The sequence below is a fragment of the Hyla sarda genome, chromosome 2, assembly GCF_029499605.1.
Source record: "Hyla sarda isolate aHylSar1 chromosome 2, aHylSar1.hap1, whole genome shotgun sequence".
Classification (NCBI taxonomy): Eukaryota; Metazoa; Chordata; class Amphibia; order Anura; family Hylidae; genus Hyla; species Hyla sarda.
The window spans coordinates 324,239,797-324,267,381 of NC_079190.1; the positions used below are offsets into that span (position 1 = coordinate 324,239,797).

Consider the following 27,585-nt stretch of genomic DNA (forward strand, 5'->3'; position numbering starts at 1 on the left):
TAAAACATGTGTCTATGTGGTGGGAGAGGCTCTAAGCAGCGAGGTTCTTTATAAGCAGCAAGCGGCGCCTGGCGTTCACATAGGAGCTGACAGACTGCACGACGTCCTCCAGCTCCGCTTCCGTCCCGCGTCACAGAGCCCGGGCTCCCCGCATCTAGGAGGTGGCGACAAGACCCCCGACTGCAGCCGTGCTGTCCGCTCCCCACATTGGTCACCATCGAGCCCCGGGCAGGACAATGCTGGTGAGTGCCTGCTAGTGCGCGGCGGGCATGATATGAAGTTTAGGAGCTTTGTGTCTGGCACAGCTGGCTCAGTCACATGCGCGGTGCCTGCAGAGCTGTAAGCTGGCATGTTAAGGCACTGGCAAGTTCACTGCTCTGAGCTCTATGTAGCCCAGTACTCCATGTACTGGGGCACAGCAGCGACATTGAAACACTCATGGGCATAGGCACTACCAACTTCTCTCATATTGTGACAGTTCTTACCACACGGGTGTCCTGTCTCCTGGGATGATGGCTACTTGGGTATGTTGGGGGTCACCATACCCTAACTACATGTTATGGGCTCAGGCTACTACAAGCTTTGGCTGCCTTCACCTCCATTGCACTTTAGTTTCTGAAGCTGAATTTACAGATAATGTTTAGTATTATTCTGCATTGCTAATAGTGAACAACAAATGTACAAACTATAGAAGCAGCCCATGCAGCTGGCAAGGTGCCTATGTGAAAAGGGGGCCCGGCTGAAGGAAGCCATATTGCTTTAAAGGGGTACTTCCGTGGAAAACTTTTTTTTTTTTTAAATCAGCTGATGCCAGAAAGTTAAATAGAATTGTAAATTACTTCTATTAAAAAATCTTAATCCTTCCAGTACTTTTCTAGTTGCTGTATACTACAGAGGAAATGCTTTACTTTTTAGATTTTTCTGATGTCACGACCACGGTGCTCTCTGCTGACCTCTGTTGTCCATTTTAGGAACTGTCCTGAGCAGCATATGTTTTCTATGGGGATTTTGTCCTGCTCTGGACAGTTCCTAAAATGGACAGCAGAGAGCACTGTGGTCGTGACATCAGAGAAATCTAAAAAGTAAAGCATTTCCTCTGTAGTATATATAGCCCCTAAAAAGTACTGGAAGGATTAAGATTTTTTAATAGAAGTTATTTACAAATCTGTTTAACTTTCTGGCACCAGTTGATTTAAAAAAAAAAAAAAAGACGTTTTCCCCTTTAAACGTGAGGGGGATATAGGCAGAAGGTCAGACTGTTGGTGATGCAGAGATAAGGGAGGTCAGTCACTGGGTGCTCCTGTCTGGAGATGATGGAGTGGGTGGGCATGCCAGCAATAGCAGGGCCCCTGTTTAGATTATTGCTGTCAGTTCCCTTTGTAGGGGTTTGTGATACAAGTAAAAACCTCACTTTTTACCCCAGGATTTTTGTCAATATGTCTGCAGTACACCCTAAACCAGGGGTCTCCAACCTGTGGACCTCCAGATGTTGCAAAACTACAACTCCCAGCATGCCCGAACAGCCAACGGCTGTCCCGGCATGCTGGGAGTTGTAGTTTTGCAACATCTGGAGGTCCGCAGGTTGAACTGCCATAAACCCACCACAAACAATAATAAATATATGAATAGGAATTAAGAAATTATTGTTAACTGCCCCACACGTCTGTCCTTTGTGGCGTGTCCTTATACCGAGTAGCTCACTGGGCTGTCTCATGTGTCTCATAGGTTTACACGGTCACTTTTCTGCACGCTATAGGGAAATACCAGTTTTCCCCACACAATTGGACTTTTGTTATATACCTAAGCAATGTCCTTTGCCGGAAAACCCCTTTTGAGGGAGTGTCACTTAATGTTGTTTACTGAAAGGAAGGTAATAATTTAAAAACATTTTTTTTTTCCAAAATTCTGAGAAATCTGCCCCCTACTGTCCCTTATCAGCTTTTATAGTGTCACCCTAATTCTCTTGGTGAACTCCAGCCCTGGTCCTTATATTCTCTGGACACATCTGTCGCTGCGTACATATGGCTTTTCATATCATTATTGTAAATGCCATGTGGAAGGCTCCTGCAGCTTCTAAGCGTGCGCAGTGGTGGCAGAAGGCAGAGTTAGTTTCTTTATATATACATATATATATATATATATATATATATATATATATATGTGAATTCGGGTAGAAAACAGACATGGTGCACATCTACAATCTTGTATAATGATCTAATTGCTTCTCAGCATAATATCAGAAACTAACAGGTTGTTAGTATACATTTTTGATCAAAAAGTACAAGCCCACTCGCCACGTCAAGGCCACCTATTTAGAGTGGGTCCCTAACGTCCCTAGCATAAAATGGCGTAGCAATGGGCGGCGACCACCACGGCCGCGATACCAAGTGCCCACGGGGGGGGGGGGGACACGACCCACTGGCAGAGCGGCCCCAGTGCCACTCAAACCAGTCTATGGACCGCACCCCCCCACAGACACGGCGCCAACGGACGCCGCACAGCACCACACCAGACCATGCCTGTTTTTTCTACCTGAATTCACATTGAGGGAAATTTATCAAAACCTGTGCAAAGGAAAAGTTGCCTATAGAAACCAATCAGATCTCTTCTTTCATTTTGCAGAGGCCTTGTTAAAAATGAAAGGAGCGAGCTGATTGGTTGCTATGGGCACCTGGACAACTTTTCCTCTGGACAGGTTTTGATAATCCTCCCCCATTTTTAATATATAATATATATATATATATATATATATATATATATATATATATATATACAAAGAAGGAAAGGAAGAAGCACCGTAATGCAGGATTCCAGAGCCGTCTGGGTGCTCAGCTTCAGGGGCAGACCGACCCCCAATGTAATATCCACAAAGAAGCAGAAGCGGCACTCCAAAGTCACATCAAATCATGGTTTATTCACTCATCTGTGAAAGCGACGTTTCGGCTTATCAATAAAGCCTTTCTCAAGCATGCTTGAGAAAGGCTTTATTGATAAGCCGAAACGTCGCTTTCACAGATGAGTGAATAAACCATGATTTGATGTGACTTTGGAGTGCCGCTTCTGCTTCTTTGTGGATATATATATATATATATATATATATATATAGTTACTTGTAGAAAGTGGGAATTTAATAATAATGTGTTCTTTCTAGGCCATAAGCTCATGGATTGTATTGCTGATCTACATGGCTCCACGCATCTTTGCCCAAAATTGCCATCTAAACATTTCAGATGCCCACTACATGTTAATTGACGAAATGGTAAGAACTGATTCCAAGAACATGTAGAAGAAATAGTTGTCGCCTCCACATCCTCTTACGCATGTCTGTTATTTCTTTTACAGATAAGTACCCAAGCAAATCTTTGTAAAATCCCTGTAAAAATCCTAAATAGAAATGTGGTGAGTATTACTATATTTGAATAGATAAAACAATATTTAGTGATGTATGTTACAATCAGTGGCTTCAATATTCCCAGCATTGTCTAGCGCTTTTGAAATGAAAGGCTTCTATAAAAATGCACAATACTTATAGGTTTCTGTAACCACATGGGCATCCTTGAAAAGGTGGCAGTGCCTCTATGGTCATCTCACCATGTAAGTTGTGATGTGGCTCTTGTGATTTCTGTACATATTGGAAAATATCATCTAACCCCTGGGAATCTTGCAACATGGGTTGTTCACCTATACCTGTGTTTCCCAACCAGGGTGCCTCCAGCTGTTGCAAAACTACAACTCCCAACATACCTGGGCAGCCAAAGGTTTGCAACAGCTGGAGGCATCCTGGTTGGGAAAAACTGACCTATACTATATGGAAGAATATAGAATATAATTTAGAATAGAAGGTGGGGATGGCAGAGGTACAACTGTGTGAAGCTGCTGAAAATATGCATCGCCCTGTCATTAGCTCTTTCTATTGATTCCGAAGGAGTTTACCATTGAATTTATTTTTAGAAAAATCTATTACCAACCATTCTCATCTCTGATGCAGTGGACAAAGGGGCAATTTGGGACTAGCTGGTTGCTAGGTAACATAAAACAACATATGTATAGCAACCAATCTTAGATTAATCTGGTCTAAAGATGAATTGGTATGGAAATGAGAGACAGAGAAGCTTGACAGTATCGGGCTTGTTAATCAGAATTTAGAAGTAAAATATTGTGAGAAATAGAATTCCGAATCACGTAGAATTTTCCGGGTGCAGCAATGCTGAATGTATTATTTGTCACATCATATTATAGTGTCAGTGTGTTATCCTTCACTGGCTGTTGCCTAACACTAGTGCTGGGCAGTATACTGTCATACCGAATACTGACATTTTTGTGCTGCACAATATGAATTTTTCACATACCACAATACCGGTTGGGCCCCTCCCCCAATAAATTATCAGCCCAGCGCTGCGCTGTCCCCATTGGGGTACTTCTCACGTCACCCACAAGCGATGCCCTCCTGGTCCTCCTGTTTGTTGCGGGCCGCCGGCGCTGTAACTCTGTACTGTACGTTGTATCGCTATGCCCAGGCTGCAAAAGATAAACAAAATAAACTTTAACGCACCTTCCTTTCCGGACCTGCTTCCTGGGGACGGGAACATCGGAGAGCTGTCAGTCTATCATCGGCCGCAGCGATGTTCCGCCTCGGCCGGTGATAGGTTGAGCCCACTGTCATGTAAGAAGCAGGCCAGTTTCTTACATGACAGTGGGTTCAGCCTATCACCGGCCGAGGCGGAACATCGCTACGGCCGCTGATAGGCTGACTGCTTTCCAACGTTCCCATCACCAGGAAGAGAGTGAGGCCGACGTACGAAGGTGTGCTAAAGTTTATTTTGTTTATCTTTTGCAGCCCGAGCATAGGGATACAACGTACAGTACAGAATTCCAGCGCGGCGGCTCGCAACAAACAGGAGGACCAGGAGGGCAGTGCTTGCGGGTGACGTGAGTAGTACCCCGATGGGGACAGCGCAGCGCTGGGCTGATAATTAATTTGGGGGGGGGAGCAGAACAGCGATCGCAGGTCTCACATGATTTGGGGGAGGGGAGAAATACCGTTACATAACGTGGAACCGCCATAAGTTACAAAAATCCGGTGATACACTTAATTGGTCATACCGCCCAGCTCTACCTAACACCTAGATAAATTCACAGTACAGAATAGTAAATTCTGTTAAACAGTACAGTAGTCTTCAAAAAAGCCAAAAAAAAGTCTCCTAAACCACCCAGAAGCTTGGAAAATGAAGACAAAAGCATGAAAACAGGGCTGAAAAATTTTACTTTTTCAGAGGTTCCATTTGGAAGCTCACAAGAGGGGCTTCAGAAAAGCCACAAGAAAAACCATATCAAAAGAAACGTTGAAATCGGAGGGGGGTTTTGAAGCGGTTCTTGCAAGTGAAGTTTAAAAAGCTCCATTTAACTGTGTGAACATACCCTTTAAAGAAAGGCTCAACAATAAGTAAGCCTTCCTTACATCTGAGCATGTACAGTCATGGCCGTAAATGTTGGCACCCCTGAAATTTTTCTAGAAAATTAAGTATTTCTCACAGAAAAGGATTGCAGTAACACGTTTTGCTATGCACATGTTTATTCCATTTGTATGTATTGAAACTAAACCAAAAAAGGAGGAAAAAAAGCTAATTGGACATAATGTCACACCAAACTCCAAAAATTGGCTGGACAAAATTATTGGCACCGTTAACTTAATATTTGGTTGCACACCCTTTGGAAAAAACTAAAATCAGTCACTTCCTATAACCATCAATAAGCTGCTTACACCTCTCAGCCGGAATGTTGGACCACTCTTCCTTTAATACAATACAGGAATATGGGTTCACTACTGTGGTAGATGTATACAATGACATTGGCTATCCCTCAACACTCTTCCTTTGCAAACTGCTCCAGGTCTCTCTTATTGGAAGGGTACCTTCAGCAATTTTAAGATCTCTCCTCAGGTGTACAATGGAATTTAGATCTGAACTCATTGCTGGCAACTTCAGAACTCTCCAGCGCTTTGTTGCCATCCATTTCTGGGTGCTTTTTAATGTATGTTTGGGGTCATTGTCCTGCTGAAAAACCCAACATCTAGGACACAAACCCAGCCACACATTCAAGGCACCCAGTGCCAGAGGCAGCAAAACAACCCCAAAACATCATTGAACCTCCATTATATTTCATTGTAGGTACTGTGTTCTTTTCTTAGTAGACCTCATTCTGTTTTCGGTAAATAGTAGAATGATGTGTTTTACCAAAAGCTCTATCATCTGTCCACAAGACGTTTTCCCAGAAGGATTTTGGCTTACTCAAGTTCATTTTGGCAAAATGTAGTCTTGCTTTTTTATGTCTCTGTGTCAGCAATGGGGTCCTCCTTGGTCTCCTGCCATAGCGTTTCATTTCATTTAAATGTTGATGGATAGTTTGCACTGACATTGATGCTCCCTGAGCCTGCAGGACAGCTTGAATATCTTTGGAACTTGTTTGGGGCTGCTTAGCCACCATCTGGACTGTCCTGCGTTGACACCTTTCATCAATTTTTCTCTTCCATTCACGCCCACGGAGATTAGCTCCAGTGCCATGGGTTTCAAACATCTTGATAATGTTGCGCACTGTGGACAAAGATAAATCTAGATCTCTGGAGATGGACTTGTAACCTTGAGATTGTTGATATTTTTCCACAATTTTGGTTCTCAAGTCCTCAGACAGTTCTCTTCTCCTCTTTCTGTTGTCCATGCTTGGTGTGGGACACACAATGCAAAGACTAAGTGAACTTCTCTCCTTTTTATCTGCTTTCAGGTGTGATTTTTATATTGCCTACACCTGTTACTTGCCCCTGGTGAGTTTAAAGGAGCATCACATGCTTGAAACTATCTTATTTTTCCACAGTTTTTAAAGGGTGCCAATCATTTTGTCCAGACCATTTTTGGAGTTTGGTGTGACATTGCGTCCAATTAGCTTTTTTCCCCCTCCCTTTTTTGGTTTAGTTCCAATACAAACAAAGGGAATAAAAATGTGTATAGCAAAATAAGTGTTACTGCAATCCTTTTCTGGGAGAAATACTTCATTTTCTTGAAAAATTTCAGGGGTGCCAACATTTAGGGCCATGACTGTAGCATGTGACCACTGTGCTTCTCAGGAGAACAACACAATTGCTGCTGTTCTGCAGATATACTGATATTGTGCCTACAGGACTCGTGGCTTTTGTATTTCTATGTAAAAGGTGGCCATCACATGCAATGGCAGACTTTTTTTTAACAGCATCACTCCTGGGCATGTGCTTTGCTTTCAAAGGTAAAAAATAAACATTGCTCCTTCAGGAATGATACATTTTACTTGCAGGACAGTGCATGTGTGGACAGTGGATGTTTCATAAGAATAGGATGTTATAGAATATCTTAACTGGTTTAGTCATTTATAGGTTTCATCCTGGCCCATAATGTCTTAAATGAATTCTATCTTTTTTTCAGACAGATACGTGTGACTTCTGGGCCCTGGTACATGAGGTAGATGGCCTCTTGAAAAAATTTATTTTCACCCCAAATACAGCAAATTTTAACAGGACATATGACTTGAAACAAATTTACTACGGCTGTTTGAATCAGATCCAAAGTGATGAAAAGGTATGTTCTAAATTATTATGTTAAGAAAGCTTCATAAGCTGCTTTGATGGTCCCACATATATCTGAGTAAGGCTGTGTTCACATGGGAGAATGTCTGCACGGTAAACATGGGCACGTGCACATTTGCTTGCTAGGATCGCTCGGAAATGCAAACATTGAACAGGTTTAACCGTCTTCATAGACGCCAATGCATTTCTGAGTGGAATCTGCAGAAACATTGAACAGGTTTAATGTTTCTGCAGATGCCGGAATCGGGATTTCTGCGGAATCCCTGCTGTTTGCACAGTGCAACAGAATCCCATTAAAATCAAGCTACAGCATACGGAATCCTGCTGGGAAATCCCGCCATGTAAACATAGCCTAAGAGGGTTTCATCATCTGATATTACTATACAGCCTGGATTTAGGACACATTCCAGTATTTGTTTAGTTAAAACCAAGAGTAGATCCTTGGGTAATCATTGGCAAAAATTCCTAAAGTGTTACTGTCATTTAAAACAAAAGTTTCCATCTGTGAAATGTTTTCATTAGTCATTGTCTGGGTGCTAAGACCTTCATCAAATACTAGAATGAGCCAGGAAAATTGCTCAGTTGAAGTGTTCTGCAGCTAGGAAAGAGAAGTAGGGGTCTCAGTACTGAGACCCCAACTGATCAAACTTTTGCCATGTCTTTTTTAAATGACAGTAACACTTTTAGGGTCATTTTAGTCCAGTGATTTACTTTTCTAATGTATTATCTAAAAGGTTAATGAAGACTTCAGGTGTAAATTAGCCAGTTAATATTTCCACCGTAACTGAAGTTGCAATAGCAGCCTCAGTTACAGAAAAAAAGTGCCACAATTTGAGCTAATTCATGGAAATAAGATAGATAATTGCATCCTGTCTTAGAAGAGCTGACTTTTTTTTAAATTAATGTATCAATTATAAATGCTCATAAGCTTGCAAATTGTAGCAATAGCCAGTCCTTAAGACACAAGAGCACATAACCAGCACTGGCATCCCACTGATCATGTGATCGGTAACATGATCACTATGAGTAGTAGGGCCAGATACCTACAATCTTTATAACTACAATAAGCTTAGGTTTACGTGATCTGTTCACAAAGTCAGTTCTTTCTTTCTTTTTTTCTTTCGCTTCAGGGATCTAAAATTATTCTTTATTTAACAGAAAGCGCTTGATATTTACCTCCAAACCAGCGATATGACTGCTACGGAGATTTTGACAAAAGTAAAGGACTCTTTAAAAAAACTGAAAGTGTTAAAGGCCTCTGACTTAAATGAGGACTGTATATCTTATTATGAAACACACGGACAGCATAATAATGATGTTCTTAAAGGTAAGACATATTTCTGTACATATTCTTTTTTTCTGCATAGCAGATTGTGAAGCAGTGTAAACTGTATGTCTGTGCCTGAGCTTGAACTGTATTTTGTATCATGACAGATCATGGCTTCATCGAAGCCTCTTTCTGTCTTTTCTGAATCTTGCAGGTCCTCATTGTACATGCCCTTCCCCAACACCATCTATTTCCTCCAGTGAAGCTTCTCAGACATCTCTAAGTTACTTATCAGAACTTGCAAGCAGCACACATACAAGTTATTTCTTAGATACCAGTTCCTTGGCAGAGGGCATGAGTGGCAGTTATCCTGAGAAACCGATGAGTCCTCAGAAGAACTCACAGGGGTTAGATTCTTCACCATTCATCTCTACAAAGACACCAAGTGATTTAAAACCTCTGTTCACCACCTTGGTGCATTCATACACTGGTGCCAAAGAACAGTCTGGGGCTTATACAAACTCTCCCCTCACCAATTCAGATTTTACAGTGCATAGCACCGAATTTACAAAAGGTTTACACGAACCATCATATGTTAGCCTGAATCCATCTCAAACTAGAACAGATTCTGAGCAAGTCAGTACATCAACGTCAGATGCAACGTCAGAGGGTACGTATGGATTCTCTATTGCCACGGAACCTAATGAAAGACAGGACAGAACTGCAATGAGTGAATTTGGTTCACAAAAACCTAAGGGGTCTGTGTTTCAAACCTTTCTTCCTCTGCCCAGCAAGGAAACTAGCATTGAAACCTCTTCCATCTCTGTGACCAAAATACGTAGATCTCTTGCAAATATGGATGACATTTCCACTGCAGCTGTGACAACTGAGCCAGTCTCTAGCTTATCCGCTAGTGCCAATGATCCAAACCTCCCCTTTCAAAATTCTGTGCACACAAACATCCCATCTAGTGAAATGGGATTGTTAAACACTGAAGCTCCTGAATTCGTGTCACAGGGAAAAGTCACAATGGACAGAAACCTTGGCTGGGCTTCCTCCTATTTTTCCTCTACTATGTTGACTACTGAAACAGAACTATCTATGTCCTCTTCTACGCCTGGAGGCAAGCTTCTTCTATCAGACATTATACCTAGTCCAGTGTTAAATGCTCAGACATCATACAATAATCTTTCACAGCAAGAAAGAGACATAGCAATAGATGACAGGCAAAACAGTTCTTCATATCCCACCCAAGGATCTAATAAGCTCCCTCTCATTGCAACAGCAGAAGAAAGAAATGAAAAACTCAGTCAAAGCAACCTACATGTGATCATCATTGCATTCCTTGTGGTGTTAGTGTTACTGCTGCTATGCGGATTTCTCTATTACCGGCATCAATATAGGGTAAGTCATCATTTCATTTTATGCAAGCAATATGATATAAAGAAGTATTAGATTAGATTTCAGTAGTTTAAACATATTTATAGTTTGGAAAATACATATATTATGTACTGCACCTTTCTGATTCCATAATTTTATGTTATGTATTATGAAGTACTAATACTAAGCATATTCAATAACCTCTTTCTGCAACATACAAATCACCAACATAATCAATTATTTAATAAAATAAATGATAAAGGGGTATTTCAGCTACACACAATAGTTTTGCAATGGATTCTGAGAGCGCTTTAAATGAAAAAAAAGCCATACTTAACTTGCCTAGATTCCATTTCAGAACAATTGTGTGGCATATACCCCTTAAAGGGTAGGGTCACAAGTAACGGATCTGCAGCGTATTTACACTATGAATCCGGTGATGACCGACCCTAGAGTGTGCCTCCTGCTGTACCTGCTCGTAGCAGCAATCCGCCGCTACGAGCAGACACACAGGACCTGTGAATCACTGTGTGCATGCGCAGTGTACTCGGACATCACAGCTGCTCTTGGCCTAGCCCGGGGAGCAGGGGGAGTGGCCGCGATATATGGGAGTACACTACGCGTGAGTGTGGCAACTCTCAGGTCCCTGTGTGTGCTCATAGCAGCGTATTGCTGCTACGAGCAGGCACAGCAGGAGGCATACCGTAGGGCCGGGCATCGCCAGATCCATAAAATACGTGTGACCCTACCCTTGATCTAAAACGTGATATTTTTATTTCACACAAAACTATATATTTAACCCCTTCAGGACGGAGCCCATTTTGGCCTTAAGGACCGGAGCGTTTTTTGCACATCTGACCACTGTCACTTTAAACATTAATAACTCTGGGATGCTTTTAGTTATCATTCTGATTCCGAGATTGTTTTTTCGTGACATATTCTACTTTAACATAGTGGTAAATTTTTGTCGATACTTGCATCCTTTCTTGGTGAAAAATCCGTAAATTTGATGAAAAATTTGAAAATTTAGCATTTTTCTAACTTTGAAGCTCTCTGCTTGTAAGGAAAATGGATATTACGAATACATTTTTTTTTGGTTCACATATACAATATGTCTACTTTATGTTTGCATCATAAAATTGACGTGTTTTTACTTTTGGAAGACACCAGAGGGCTTCAACGGTCAGCAGCAATTTTCCGATTTTTCACAAAATTTTCAAACTCAGTATTTTTCAGGGACCAGTTCAGGTTTGAAGTGGATTTGAAGGGTCTTCATATTAGAAATACCCCATAAATGACCACATTATAAAAACTACACCCCCCCAAAGTATTCAAAATGACATTCAGTCAGCGTTTTAACCCTTTAGGTGTTTCACACGAATAGCAGCAAAGTGAAGGAGAAAATTCACAATCTTCATTTTTTACACTCACATGTTCTTGTAGACCCAATTTTTGAATTTTTACAAGGGGTAAAAGGACAAAATTTTTACTTGTTTTTGTAGCCCAATTTCTCTCGAGTAAGCACATACCTCATATGTCTATGTAAAGTGTTCGGCGGGCGCAGTAGAGGGCTCAGAAGGGAAGGAGCGACAAGGGGATTTTGGAGAGTACGTTTTTCTGAAATGGTTTTTGGGGGGCATGTTACCTTTAGGAAGCCCTTATGGTGCCAGAACAGCAAAAAATACCCACATGGCATACCATTTTGGAAACTAGACCCCTCGGGGAATGTAACATGGGATAAAGTGAACCTTAATACCCCACAGGTGTTTCACGACTTTTGCAAATGTAAAAAAAAAAAAAAAAATTTTACCTAAAATGCTTGTTTTCCCAAAATTTTTTTATTTTTTAAAAGGGTAATAGCAGAAAATACCCCTAAAAATTTGAAGCCCAATTTCTCCCGATTCAGAAAACACCCCATATGGGGGTGAAAAGTGCTCTGCTGGCGCACTACAGGTCTCAGAAGAGAAGGAGTCACATTTGGCTTTTTGAAAGCAAATTTTTCTCTGGGGGCATGCCGCATTTAGGAAGCCCCTATGGTGCCAGGACAGCAAAAAAAAAAACACATGGCATACCATTTTGGAAACTAGACCCCTCGGGGAACGTAACAAGGGGTTAAGTGAACCTTTATACCCCACAGGTGTTTCACGACTTTTGCATATGTAAAAAAAAAAATTTTTTTTTTACCTAAAATGCTTGTTTTCCCAAAAATTTAACATTTTTAAAAAGGGTAAAAGCAGAAAATACCCCCCCAAATTTGTAACACAATTTCTCCCGAGTACGGCGATACCCCATATGTGACCCTAAACTGTTGCCTTGAAATACGACAGGGCTCCAAAGTGAGAGCGCCATGCGCATTTGAGGCCTAAATTAGGGATTGCATAGGGGTGGACATAGGGGTATTCTACGCCAGTGATTCCCAAACAGGGTGCCTCCAGCTGTTGCAAAACTCCCAGCATGCCTGGACAGTCAACGGCTGTCCGACAATACTGGGAGTTGTTTTGCAACAGCTGGAGGCTCCGTTCTGGAAACAGTGGCGTACCAGACGTTTTTCATTTTTATTGGGGAGGGGGGCTGTGTAGGGGTATATGTATATGTAGTGTTTTTTACTTTTTATTTTATTTTTTGTGTTAGTGTAGTGTAGTGTTTTTAGGGTACAGTCACACGGGCGGGGGTTCACAGTAGTTTCTCGCTGGCAATTTGAGCTGCAGCAGAAAGTTTGCGGCAGCTCAAATTTGCAGCCAGATACTTACTGTAATCCTCCGCCCATGTGAGTGTACCCTGTACATTCACATTGGGGGGGGGGGGGGGGGGGGGGGGACATCCAGCTGTTACATAACTACAACTCCCAGCATGCCAGTTGGCTGTCGGTGACTGCTGAGAGTTGCAGTTTTGCAACAACTGTAGGCACACTGGTTATGTATCACTGAGTTTGTGACCTAACTCAGTGTTTCACAACCAGTGTGCCTCCAGCTGTTGCAAAACTACAACTCCCAGCATGTACGGTGCATGGTGTACGGTGACTGCTGAGAGTTGTAGTTTGCAACAGCTGGAGGCACACCGGTCGTGAAACACTGAGTTAGGTAAAAAAAAACTCTGAGTTTCACAACCAGTGTGCCTTCAGCTGTTGCAAAACTACAACTCTCAGCAGTCACCGACAGCCAACGGGCATGCTGGGAGTTGTAGTTATGCAACCAGCAGATGCACCACTACAACTCCCAGCATGCACTTTAGCTGTTTGTGCAAGCTGGGAGTTGTAGTTATACAACAGCTGAAGGTACACTTTCCCATAGAAAGAATGTGCCTCCAGCTGTTGCAAAACCATAAGTCCCAGCATGCCCATAAGGGAATGCTGGGAGTTGTGGTGGTCTGCCTCCTGCTGTTGCATAACTACAGCTCCCAGCATGCCCTTTTTGCATGCTGGGAGCTGTTGCTAAGCAACAGCAGGAGGCTGTCACTCACCTCCAACGATCCTCGCCGCACAGGTCAGTCCCTCGTCGTCTCCGCCGCCGCAGCTGCTCCTGGGGCCCCGATCCCAACAGGGGCGCCGGGGATCGGGGTCCCCAGCACCCGGGGTGCACATCCCGCACCCGCTCACGTCCTCCGGAAGAGGGGCGGAGCGGGTGCGGGAGTGACACCCGCAGCAGGCGCCCTGATTGGTCGGCCGGTAATCCGGCCGACGAATCAGGGCGATCGTGAGGTGGCACCAGTGCCACCTCACCCCTGCAGGCTCTGGCTGTTGGGGGCCGTCAGAGACGGCCCCGAACAGCCAGTAATTCCGGGTCATCGGGTCACTGGAGACCCGATTGACCCGGAATCGCCGCAGATCGCTGGACTGAATTGTCCAGCGATCTGCGGCGATCGCCGACATGGGGGGGCATAATGACCCCCCTGGGCGATATGCCGGGATGCCTGCTGAACGATTTCAGCAGGCATCCGGCTCCGGTCCCCAACCGGCTAGCGGTGGGGGCCGGAATTCCCACGGGCGTATGGATACGCCCTCGGTCCTTAAGGACTCGGGATTCAGGGCGTATCCATACGCCCTATGTCCTGAAGAGGTTAAAGGGGTATTCCTATCTGGGACAATTATGGCATATCTACAGGATATGCCATAAATGTCCCATCTTTAAATCGAAGGCTCTCTGGTTGGTTGTCTTAGGCAATTTGCATAACTCCCAGCTGGATGTCTGGGTTTGTGTTACTCCCATTGATTTGTGAATTGTGCATATGGAGGAAATCTGCAAGTTATTTGTGTATCTCTGGGAACAGCATTGCATGCAGAGCTAAGCTGTTTGCGCAACTGCGATTAGCCAATGGAAATTCAGCAAATTGTATAAGACAACAGACTTGGCTGTCTTTAGCTTGTCAAACACCTCAGGCGACTGCAGGCAGGACAAAGAAGCCAGGAGACATGTTTATCCTAGATGGGAACACCCTTTTAGGGTCTATTCACATGTACAGTATTCTGCGCAGATTTGATGCACAGGATTTAAAGCTGTGTTCAGTCATTTAGTTTACATTGGAATCTGCAACATAAAATCCTGCCCATCAAATCTGCGCAGAATACTGTACGTGTGAATAGCCCATTAACGTTTCCCATGAACAGACCTCTGAACTGAGAGTTCCATCTATGTTAGATACACTGTGCAAATAGCAATAAGTTTATACAAAACATCCAAAAAGATTTAGACAAGGCTTTTCTATGATCTTTCTCTAATTAAAAAAAAAACTAAAAAACCTGTGTCAACAGTCAGCCTGCTTGCTTTTATTTTTAAGTCTATGATTACTGTTCCTTTAAACTTTTGATCTCAAGGGCTATTTGTTGCAAGATCACCTCAAAATTATTTCACAAGAAGTGGAAAAGATAATGGATAGAATAGAAATATTAGAGGTGGACTTGAAGATACATAAACTGCTAGTCCTATGTTGTGAACTTCACACACTATGTATGAGGTATCCGCAATAGTATAGTTGACACATAAAACTGAAGTTATCTCTGGCTGAGCAATACGTTATTATTGGTTTTGTAAGTATCTTTCCTAATTTCTGATCTATAGGTTTTAAAAAGAAGATTAAGTATAAATTGTGACGTTAATCTTACCAGAAATCCTGGAGCAGTGTTACCTGAAGAGAGGTACGTTCCATACCTGGTAGCTAAGACTGCTTGTGTTTTTTGATCCTGCATTCCTGTATCTGATCTCAGGTCTTTTTTTTGTCCCCAGGGTGCAATTACACATAATTGAGTGCGACGTAGTGTAAATGGTAAGTACTGTATTTCAACATTGGTTCATTATTGTAAATCACCAAGTTACTTTGTGTGGGTTTCTTCATTTATATACGTTGCAGTTTTCTATGTTCTGCTGGTTGCGCTATAAGCAATCAGTGGTTTAGCTGAACCTTGCAGACAGATATGTGATCTAACTAGTGAGCCCTATACTCCAATATATTCACACTAGGGCAGTGAGAATGAGGGGGTATATAGATATAATATCTCACATAAGTGAGTACACCTCTCACATTTTTGTAAATATTTTATTATATCTTTTCATGTGACAAAACTGAACAAATGACACCCTGTACAGTGTTTAATGCTGTGTCTCCTCAAAATAATTCAACACACGACCATTAACCTCTAAACCTTAACGACAAAATGGAGTACATCCCTAAGAAGAAATATCCAAATTGCGCCCAATTAGCCATTACAAGGTCTTAAATTTGGTTTTATCGCTCTGACACTTCCTAATACTGGTCACTGTAAGTTCCAGAAATAAAGAATTGTTGCTGTACAAAAAGATGGCCTAGGCTATAAGAAAATTGCCAAGACCCTGAAACTGAGCTACAGTATGGTAGGCAATATAAACTGTTTCACAGGACAGGGTCCACTCAGAGCAGGCCTTACCATGGTTGACCAATGAAGTTGAGTGCACATGCTCAGTGTAATATCCAGAGGTTGTCTTTTGGAAATATGAATGCTGCCAGCATTGCTGCAGAGGTTTAGGCGTAGTGGGGTCAGCCTCAGTGCTTAGACTATACGTGGTGGAGTGCAAGGTCTCTAACAACCACCAGCTCTGTAATATCATGGAGTAGAGGAAGAGGACTCCAGTGGCAACCTCTGAAGCTCTGGAGAACTCTATGCCCAAGAGGCTTAACACAGTGCTGGAAAATAGGTGGCTACACAAAATATTAACTCTTTGGTCTGTACTCACTTTTGTTGCAAAGGTTTAGACATTAATGGCTGTGTGAGTTATTTTGAGAAGACACAACATTAAACAGTGTTCTACAGACTGTGCACTCACTACTTAACATTGTAGCAGAATGTCACTTCTTTTTTTATAACTGTTTATTTATGTATAGTTTTTAGAAAATGTATCAAAAGAATGAACAATAAAAATTTATAAAAACATCTGAATTCTACAGAAATAAGGAAAGAAAATTTAAGAAAAATAAAAAAATATCAAGGCTGCATTACAGACCTGAAAGGTTATTACAGAGTTGTGATGAAGGTTGTTAGGTTGTGATGAAGTAAGAAATCCAAGTGTCATTTCTTCAGTGTTGTCACATGAAAAGATATAATAAAATATTTACAAAAATGTGATGGTTGAACTCACTTATGTGAGATTTTCTGCGGTTTCCGCTTGGAAATGTATTGCCGTCTAGGAGACAGCGCATTTCCAAGTGGTCCTAGCGCCCAATGTGCTGAATGTCTGCCTGTATTTTCCAGGTGAACATTCTGCCTTATTTCAGCCATGTGAACATGGCCTAAGAGGTAGAGGGAAATTACCAAAGCAAATTTCCCAAATACTTGGTATAAGTAGCATGCAATATGTCTAGCCCATAAATGACCCTCCCTTCATTGCATCAGTAAGAACTGTAGTGAAGACATGTTAACAATGGAAAACATGGAAAATGTACTACAATAAGGAGATGAATTGAGGTTAAAGGGGTACTCCGCTGCTCAGCGTTTGGAACAAACTGTTCTAAACGCTGGAGCCGGCACCGGGAGCTCGTGACGTCATAGCCCCGCACCCTCATGAAGTAACGCCCCGCTCCCTCAATGCAAGTCTATGGGAGGGGGCGTGACAGCCATCACGCCCCCTCCCATAGACTTGTATTGGGGGAGCTGGGTGTGACGTCATGAGGGGGCGGGGCTATGACGTCACAAGCTGCCGGCTCCAGCGTTCGGAAGAGTTTGTTCCAAACGCTGAGAAGCGGAGTATCCCTTTAATGATGAAGGATGCAAAAAAAAAAATTTATGTATTCAAATAAATGAAAAAATTATTTACATTAAAAGAGAAATGTTGCTTAACAATGGTAGATTTATTTTTGTGTTCACTTCAAAAAAAAAAAAAAAAAAAAGAATTATACATATCCAACTCTGTGTACTCTAAAAAGATCAACTGCAGTGGTGCCGTTGGTTTGCATAGACTTCTATGGCTGTATACAACTTGTAGCTTGTACAGGATCACAATATGGCCATCTGCAGAAAAAAAGCCTAACTGTATAAGGTATTCTAGCAAACTTAACTTACCTTTTACAGTTCTAAAACTAGGCATACTCTAACCCAGAACCATATCAGTTATCGCTGAAGACTAGATTTTATAGGTTCAGTTTCCAGAGCGGTCAGAATAAAGTGCTCTGTAAATGATCAACTCAGACAGGTGTGTTGCAACCATCCCTAGCAAGGCCTTTAAGGAAAGTTATGTTCTAATCTTTGTTGGCTTAGTAAACATAAAGACAGTACTGTGTTAACTCTTTGCATTGCATATTACTGTCAATCTTTCTCTTTTAGGTTGCATGGAAATGCTTGAAAAGGCCTATATCGTTTTTTCAGGGCTGACGGACCACAGCTCTCTGGACAGTGCGGGAAGGATGAATACATACAGTCAGTCCGTGTCATGTGTTCTGTGTATTATCACAAGGGAGGATCCCTTAAGAAGAAAAATACTTGATGTATCGTGTCCGTCCGAGGGACTTGCCTTTCCATGTGAATACTGTCTGTTTTACGAAAGGACATATTTATTTGGCACAGTCATCCTACTGACCTACTGGAGGACAGCAAGCGCTTCCTAAGGGAATTGTTTGGAAGTCTGTTTGCACAAATATATTTTGATGAATTCCATACAAGCAGCTAATGTATTGTGTAAGTAAGAAAAAGGCAGCCTTGCATCTCTGTAAACCCCCCCCCCCCCCCCCCCTTTTTTTTTTTGTACATAAGCTGATATTTGCACAAATTGTACTCAGTAGGCTGCTGGTAGTCCTGCTCACTTACACAGTAGTCTTGTATAAGTTTTTATGGAGGTTTTTAAGACATCTTTATGAATGAATGTAAAATAGCTATGTTTAGCTATGTATAGCTATTCACAACGTACTCCTATATTAGCAACTTACTTCAACTATGCTTATTTATTTATTTTTTAAATATATTTTTAACATTTTTTTAATGTTCCTAATGATTGCACTCTAAGGTAATGTTCACATGAGACATGGTTTCGCCCTAATCAGTAGGGTTAATCCACTCCCAAATGTGTGTATTCTTTGGATTTATGCAGCAGATCCAAACTGGATTTTTCTGCTGGGTGCATTTTTATGTTTTATCTATTTTTTGTAACTATAGTTTTTATGAATCTAATTTTTATACTAGGTTAACATCGCAATTTGTGCCTCCCAGGTACATATATATTGGAAAACTGTCATAATAATAGGCATGGGCCCCGTTCATTTTAATGGCACAAACATAAACAGCTAGTGACTATGTCCAGGTCATTTATGAGCACACAAGTTTTGGCACTGATTGAGTAGCATGGCTTGTAGCCATTTTTAGAGAGATATGTTTGGAAATTAACCCGCACATAGTCACTTGCGGTCCATTTAAGGGGTTTTCCGGTAGAATTATTATTATTTTTTTTCAAATCAACTGGCTCCAGAAAGTTGTACATATTTGTAAATTACTTTTATAAAAAAAAAAATGGAATCCTTCCAGTACTTATTTTTCAGCTGCTGTATGCTCCAGAGGAAGTTGAGTTGTTCTTTTCACTCTGGCCACAGTGCTCTCTGCTTACACCTCTGTCTGTGTCAGAGTAGGAGCAAATCCCCATACCAAACCTCTCTGCTCCAGACAGGAGCAGAGAGGTTTGGTATGGGGATTTGCTCCTACTCTGGACAGTTCCTGACATGTACAGAGGTGTCAGCAGAGAGCACTGTGGTCAGACAGAAAAGAACAACTCAACTTCCTCTGAAGCATAGAGCAGCTGATAAGTACTGGAAGGATTAAGATTTTTTTAAAGAAATAATTTACAAATCTGTATAACTTTCTGAAGCCAGTTGATATGAATTTTTGTTTCCCACAGGAGTACCCCTTTAAAATGAATCAAGCCTTGCCTGTCCAAGCGTGGATATGTCAGTGTGTCATTTTGACAGTTTCCTGACATATATGTGCCTTAGAGGCAGAAATCGTGATGTGAACCTAGCCTTAAGTCACAGTTTATAACTTGTTTTTTTGGGATTGTGAAAGCACCCTTAGGAAGTAGCTGCCAGAATTAGAGAGTGAGTAAGTTAGTAGAAATGGCATAATAAAAGCTATATCCTATTTTTGTTTGCCATAAGGAATGCTAATTTGCACGTAAATAGAAATAATATTTTTTTTTATACATGTGTTTTTTTTGTTTTAAGGACCACATTTAATGTACTGACTGGAAAGGGGTTGTCCAAGAGTTTAATAAATCAAACAATTGGTCCCCCGCAAGTCTTTGTATACTTTTTCCTGGAGCGTTGATAAATTGTAAATACACACGGCTACTGAAGTCAATAGCTGGTCTAAGAATCAATGCTAGTATTTATGGCATCAAACCACTGAGGTCAGATCAGAGTTCCATGAAAATATACAAAGACCAGTAGGGACCACCGGAGCATTGGCACTGATCAGCAGGGGATTAACCAATCAAGTTATGTTATTTGTAAATTCACCCACCGTCAAATAACAACACTATAATATTATTATAATCATGTTCTAACCACTTTGACAAATAAATGATAAAAATCTGGTCAGTCCCAAAATTCCAGGCATCCATCCACCAGTACACACTACCTCTGATCGGCATATGATCAAAAGTCAATGGATTGACAACCAGGGGTAGTTAGTACTGGTAAATCAATGTCTCGAATTGTGAGTATTATAATTTATTTGTCACAGTGGTTAGAACATGATTATAATAATATAGGGTTGCTATTTGATGTGGCTGGGCACATAGTCAGGGTTTTATTTGGGACTTGTGTATACTCTCCTTCAGTTGTTATTGAGGCACATTGAAACAGGGCTCTGTGCTGGTAGCCTTTAGCTTCATATAATGTTTGATTTGTTTTATATCTGTAGAAAGAAGCTTTTTCTTAGTGGACATTTTTCACAATGTATTTACTTAATAAGACGTTTCTAACATTGCGTTGTAGATATGTTATAGAAGAATGTGGAATATTTTTGCATTAAATAAAGATAGGAAATATATAAAATAGGGTTTAATATAGCCTTATTTTACCCTCTATAACGTGTTGCCACCAGTTATATAGGGTAAAATCTGGTGACATGTACCCTTTAAGATAGGAAGAAATAGGCAGCTGCTTTAAATGCCATTTATTGAAATCTGTACAAAATAATGAAATGCATTGTATAAAAGATGTAGTCATACTGTAGGTGCTGGTTTTATGTGTAGATTTTTGTTTGTTTGTCTGTTGTTTGCTGCAATTATTGCAAAATCCGCCACAAAACCAGCATGTGTAAATTCATATGAAAGCACATAAAACCACAATAATGAAAGTAAAACCACTTTACATCGCTGGTATATTAGTATTAGTTCCTATAAAATAGCAAAAAAAAGTCAAATATTGTGTAATTATCAATAATGTGTGGATTATTCCAAAACAAGAAATATGTGGAATGAAATAGAATCTTACTCTTGCATGTTTTTATTATACGGCCCTTCAATGCTTCTGCCGAAGAGATACAGAATATTCTCATTCAAAATACTAAATAGATTCAGGCTGGGATGCACAGAGATGGGAGAGGTCTATTCCTTATGCCATCACATTAATACTCTTGGCCTGTAGATACCAGCGCTTTGCTCTTTTTTTTTTTTTTTTTTTTGTACCAGATAAAGGACAGCATAGCTTTGGAATAGAGAGGGCGCTACCTAGCGCATTGCCACTAAAACCAGGGTGAACAGAGGTAATTACAATGCTCACCCAGAATGTTACACTCGCCAAGTGTAACAATGCAAAAGGGCTTGTGTGTAAGTATGCCGGCAGCCGGTCCACCTTCTAAAAGATGCACAAAGAAACAAGGAGCCTCCAAGGAGGTGGCGGACATCAGGAGACGCTGGACACACTCGGGGGGTAAAATCAACTTTAATCACCCATCATGCAACGCGTTTCACAGATTATCTGCTTCATCAGGCATCCTGATGCCTGATGAAGCAGATAATCTGTGAAACGCGTTGCATGATGGGTGATTAAAGTTGATTTGACCCTCCGAGTGTGTCCAGCGCCTCCTGATGTCCGCCACCTCCTTGGAGGCTCCTTGTTTCTTTGAGCATAGCTTTGGGGCTAGATCTCTGATCCCTTGCACAGAAACTTGTTTAAAGGGGTCATCCAGGTATAGAAAAACAAAAATATTTTTCCAAAAACAACATGACCCCTCTTCTCAGGTTGTGTGTGATATTGCAGTATTGAAGTAAATGTAGCCAAACTGTAATGCCACACACAAACTGAGGACCAGTGTGGTGCTGTTTTTTGAAGAAATCAGCTCTGTTTTTAGATAAATCTTTTAAAGAGAGAAGGTGAGCTCTGTGCAGTTTAACATCAACCACTTGTAAGATTATGAGGTCAACATGATTTATAGCAACTCTACATGTCTCTACATGTACTCCCTTACAGCATCATCATGCTAGTGAGTGTGCTGTGACTGTGAACTGCACATTCCAGTCAAAGGCAGCCGTGACACTTTTAGATAAAATTTTAATTCCACAAAAATTGTTTTGGTAAAATAAGCATTTAAAGGGAATTTGTCACCTAGGGTTTTTTTTTCCCTAATTAGAGACAGATACTGAAAATGTCCTTTTTTTTTTTGTTTGTTTTTTAAGTTTTTGTGCATTATGGGGGCTGCCATTTTCCCGAGCTGTTTTTAATAGCATTTACTTATGCTTTTACAGCAGAAACCCATGGACAGGATGTGTCCAATTTGAATAAATTGGAAACTCTATTGGCCATTCTTTATGACCTCACAGGTCATTCTATAGAGAGGGGGAATGCTGATCTCTCCTGTGAATGATGGGGATTCACTGTTATGTTTTTAATGGTGTCACCTTTCACTGTGCTCCTGAGAAGAAAAGCATTCCTGAAATTATATAAAAAAAATCACCAAAACTTCTTAGCTAACATAAAAAATCTGATTTAAATGGGCACTGTCAGACTCAAAAACTTTTTATATGTTGTACATCTTGGCAAAACATTAACTTTTCTAATATACTTCATAAGAATTTTTTTTCATTTTTTTTATAGAAATCATGGCTTATAAAGTCATGGCTTTGTCCAAGCTGAAGCAAAGGCATGGACAAAGTCGAGTAAATGAGGGTGGGCTAGCACTCCTCTATGCTCTCTCCTCTCTGATAGCACTCCTCTGTGCTCTCTCCTGTCTGACAGTACTCCTCTGCGTTCTCTCCTGTCTGATAGGACTCCTCTGTGCTCTCTCCTGTCTGACAGCACTCCTCTGTGCTCTCTCCTGTCTGACAGTACTCCTCTGTGTTCTCTCCTGTCTGATAGGACTGCTCTGTGCTCTCTCCTGTCTGATAGCACTCCTCTGTGCTCTCTCCTGCCTGATAGCACTCCTCTGTGCTCTCTCCTTTCTGATAGGACAGGAGAGAGCACAGAGGAGTGCCAATCCACCCTCACTTCTCCATGCCTGTGCTTCAGCTTGGACAAAGCCATCATTTTATAAACCATGCTTTCTATAAAAAGGAAATAACATTTTCTTATGAAATATATTAGAAAGGTTAATATTTTGCCAAGATGTACACCATATAAAAAGTTTTTTGTGTCTGATAATGCCCATGTAAACAGTATGCCATTTTCCGAGGATACATTCCCTTTAAGTTAATGGCACAGATGTAAGATCCCTTCTATTAAAGCATTTGAGATGTTAATGGGATGGACTGAAAAAATGATTAGTCAGCGGATGTCTTGTCAGAAATAAGGAAGGAAACTTAACAAAGATGTGATAACCTGTTCATGTTTTTCTCTCCCTGAAATGTCTTTGTGATATGTCCTGATGTTAATGCAAGATTTCTAGAGTAGAGTTGATCTCCTCTGTTAAGGTATAGATCTCTTTGTGCTGGGCGCAGATTTTTGAGAGTTTTTTTTATTGTATTTTTATACTTTAACATTATGATTGTGTGTTTTTAAAATGTGTATTTAATGGAAATGTATTTTTAATAAATGTTTTAATACATGTCCAGTTGTGTTATGTTGCAATTAATATTTCTTAAACTAAAGAATAAATATAAAGTCCAAAGATGTTGAGAACTAATGGCATTCTGGTGCTATACCAGAAAAATATTTTTTTAACCTTTTTTTTGTATGTGAAGGCTGCAAATGTTACTCTTGGGTTTGCTCTGTGCATACATCTGCTATGTGTTATAGGGAGATCTATTGTACAGAAGATAAGAAAATGGCAGGAATGTTAACATTTTTGAGATTTTTACTCTCCGCTTGTAGAGAATGTAAGTATTTAACACAATGCAGACAATATAGATCAAAAAAGATGCTGATACAGAAATGATTTATATTTGACAGTGAGGTTGTCATGCAAACAAGAATGTGCAGTGATGGAAAGGGTACGGGCAGCTTTAACAATCTGCAAGTACAGCCAACACGAGCTGGGTAGACTGGCACAGCTTCCTTTTTGTAAGCATCAGTCTTGATCCCCCATTGAAACATACATAACTGTTCCCTGTCTGCTGACATAATGGAAATAGGCGGACAGGATACAAACAGCTAACACAATGCTGAATCTTAACTTTGCGCCATAACAGATCTGCCTTCAGGGTCAAGAAAATAACTTTAGAAAATGAAGGACTGGGTTTAGTCTCTGCTACACAGATTGGCTTCATAACTCTCAAAATGTATCTAGAAGAGCAGGAATAGGGAATATCGTGGTTGCTTTCAACATCCTATGCTATGTAATCCTGGCTGGTGGGAACATCAGGCTGCAGCTGGAGTAATAGGGGCTTTCTCCTTTTATATAAATAACGCTTAATCACTGAATAAACAAAGTTATGCAATGTATGGTACTATTTGTTCTTTCTTTAGGTCCCATGGTTTTGTAATATGAGTAGTGTATGTTGTACATGTGAATTTTATCCTGTGTGGAAGCTGTTGACAAACAATTGCTGTCCCATGGTTAACTTCCTGCAAGGTTTTTATTTATTTATTTATGTTTTTCCCTCTATATTGAATATTAGAATGCCTTTAACCCCTTAAGGACTCAGCCCATTTTGGCCTTAAGGACTCAGACAATTAAATTTTTACATTTTCATTTTTTCCTCCTCGCCTTCTAAAAATCATAACTTTTATATTTTCATCCACAGACTAGTATGAGGGCTTGTTTTTTGCACGACCAGTTGTCCTTTGTAATGACATAACTCATTATATCATAAAATGTATGGGGCAACCAAAAAACACTTTTTGTGGGGAAATTAAAAAGAAAAACGCAATTTTGCTAATTTTGGAAGGTTTCGTTTTCACGCCGTACAATTTATGGTAAAAATGACGTGTTTTCTTTATTCTGAGGGTCAATATGATTAAAATGATACCCATTATCACATACTTTTCTATTATTGTTGTGCTTAAAAAAATCACAAACTTTTTAACCAAATTAGTACGTTTATAATCCCTTTATTTTGATGACCTCTAACTTTTTTATTTTTCCGTATAAGCAGCGGTATGAGGGCTCATTTTTTGCGCCATGATCTGTACTTTTTTTTTATACCACATTTGCATATAAAAAACTTTTAATACATTTTTTATAATTTTTTTTAGAAGAGCAGAAGACGCCTGGAGCTGGAAGGAGGAAGGTGAGGGGACCTCCGTGCGGCGTTCTGAATGATCGGATCCCCGCAGCAGCGCTGCGGGCGATCCGATCATTCAATCAAATCGCGCACTGCCGCAGATGCCGGGATCTGTATTGATCCCGGCACCTGAGGGGTTAATGGCGGACGCCCTCGAGATCACGGGCGTCGGCCATTGCCGGCGGGTCCCTGGCTGCGATCAGCAGCCGGGATCAGCCGCGCATGACACGGGCATCGCTCCGATGCCCGCGGTTATGCACAGGACGTAAATGTACGTCCTGGTGCGTTAAGTACCACTGCACCAGGACGTACATTTACGTCATGCGTCCTTAAGGGGTTAATATATATTTCTAACATAAAAAAATGGCTGCTATTATTATTAAGATCTCAATATACCCGCATGCGGTACACCATATCACAGGTTCAAGTATTTTTTATGACATTGCCTGTTTATTTCAACTATGGTGTGTATTGGAACCTATTCTGTTTTAACATAAAGGGTTAATTTTCAGCCCTCTGAAAGTAGCTGGTAATTACACAGGTGTTTCTGCCATGAAGGGGTGGCACCTTTTTTTTTTCTTTTCTATATCCAATATATATCTTGTCGAGGGCTATTGTATCATCCTTTAAAAAGACGTTAACGAAACGCGTTGGTTTTTATTTATTTTTGTTAAAGCTGAAAGATTTTATATTCTATATAGAGTGCTGGATCATCTCCTTTCAGGAGTTTTCTCTCTGGATTCCTGCAAGGTTTAATTCTAATGCTGATGTCTAAACTTGCATTCTCGAGGCTTGATAGTCATGGTACATTCTACAGTGGGGTCCTACAACTACCTGGAGCATGTGGGGCGAACATGTAACTTGGAAATTGAGTTTATAAGACTAGGTTTCCACACAGGTTTTTTTTTTTTGTTTTTTTTTCTGCCACTTTTTGGAAAACTACCATTGCAGTGGATCCAGTAGGAAGGAGATATATAAGTCCTTTATATCAGTGTTTCTCAAGGTCCTCAAGTCCCGTCCCCCCCCCAACAGGTCATGTTTTCAGGATTTCTTAGTCTTTCACAGGTGATATAACTGTGCTAATTATATAAGAAAGAGTGGGCTACATACTGGTACTTGATAACATTCAGGCACTCACGATTATATGAATCTTTCTTTGTTTATTCAAGACGTTCTGTAGTTTTTTTTTCTTACAGCTTGTAGATGGTATATAGGCAAACATCCATGCTAGCAGAGATCTTTCCATACTAGTTGGGAGCCATCAGGGTCTGACCCGACGTTTCGGGGGACCGCCCCCTTACTCATGCGTACCAGTATGTAGCCAACTCTTTCTTATATAAATAGTCTATAGTGGAGTTGGTGAATATCCACACCATGGCTGGAATAATTGTCTACACTAAGACTTTTTTTCTATAACTGTGCTAATGCCTGATGCACTGACCATAATTATATCACCTGTGAAGTCCTGTTGGGGATACTTGAGGACCACGCTTGAGAAACACTGCTTTATATTTCCAATTCCCTTTTGAATACACTTCTGGCTTTGGCTCAAAAACTGCAGTGACAGTTTTCCCCCAAAAAATGTGAGAAAAAAACCTGTGTGGAAACCTAGCCTAAAAGTTACAAAAAGACCAGTCTGATGGGTGGAGTTGCATAGTCTCTTATTCTGAGCGGTACTGCCAGCCAAGGCCGGCCCTACAATTGGTCCTGGTGAGTCCATTGGACCTAGGCCCCAAGAAGATTTTTAATAGGCAGGGGCATCACTAAGTCAAAACATTCGTGGCCCGTGCCCCGAATGAAAATACTAGTGCACAGAATTTTAGATGCCTGCCACATCTGTGTCCACCAACAGTGATTCTGACAGTTTTTTTTTCCCCCTACCTGCCGCGTAGAAGAACCAGAGGGAGGTCCCCAGTCAGTCCTCCAGGCCCCACTGCGGCCCTTTAAGAGTACCGCAGTGGCTGCCTGGGAGAAGAGGCAATGCCACGCCCCACTGACATGCAGCATGATGGTAGGAAGAAGAGCGCACATTGCAGAGAGGGAATGCCACAATGGATGCCATCTGTATACTTGCTGTCAGGACTGGCCTGTAGACCACTGGACAGTCTTCCTGACCAGTAAGTCACCCACTCACCTACCTAATTCCCCCCATACTTACCTTACCCCCATTTACCTGCCTGCCTGCCTTGATACCTAGCAACCTGCTTACCTACCTGCCTACC

General features: G+C 41.1%; 1 protein-coding gene across 2 annotated transcripts; it reads left to right on the forward strand.

Moving 5' to 3' along the window:
- The first annotated feature begins 32 nt into the window (after positions 1-32).
- Positions 33-18,437, forward strand: LOC130356398 (uncharacterized). Of its 2 annotated transcripts, XM_056557908.1 has the most exons (10): positions 33-242; positions 3,152-3,259; positions 3,343-3,399; positions 7,449-7,601; positions 8,768-8,936; positions 9,091-9,546; positions 10,165-10,280; positions 15,311-15,387; positions 15,476-15,515; positions 18,043-18,437. In XM_056557908.1, exons 1-9 carry the CDS (start codon positions 237-239, stop codon positions 15,510-15,512), a joined length of 1,179 nt encoding a protein of 392 aa, XP_056413883.1. In that variant the 5' UTR covers positions 33-236; the 3' UTR covers positions 15,513-15,515; positions 18,043-18,437. The 2 variants fall into 2 exon arrangements, with proteins under 2 accessions (XP_056413883.1, XP_056413882.1); XM_056557907.1 differs by having other exon boundaries at positions 9,091-10,280.
- The last annotated feature ends 9,148 nt before the right edge of the window (positions 18,438-27,585 follow it).

Bases quoted from the DNA above. Each gene is read 5' to 3' on its own strand.
- LOC130356398 (XM_056557907.1), top strand. The intron at 8,937-9,090 runs GTAAGACATATT...TGAATCTTGCAG, and splicing joins TAATAATGATGTTCTTAAAG to GTCCTCATTGTACATGCCCT. The intron at 15,388-15,475 runs GTACGTTCCATA...TTTTGTCCCCAG, and splicing joins GCAGTGTTACCTGAAGAGAG to GGTGCAATTACACATAATTG.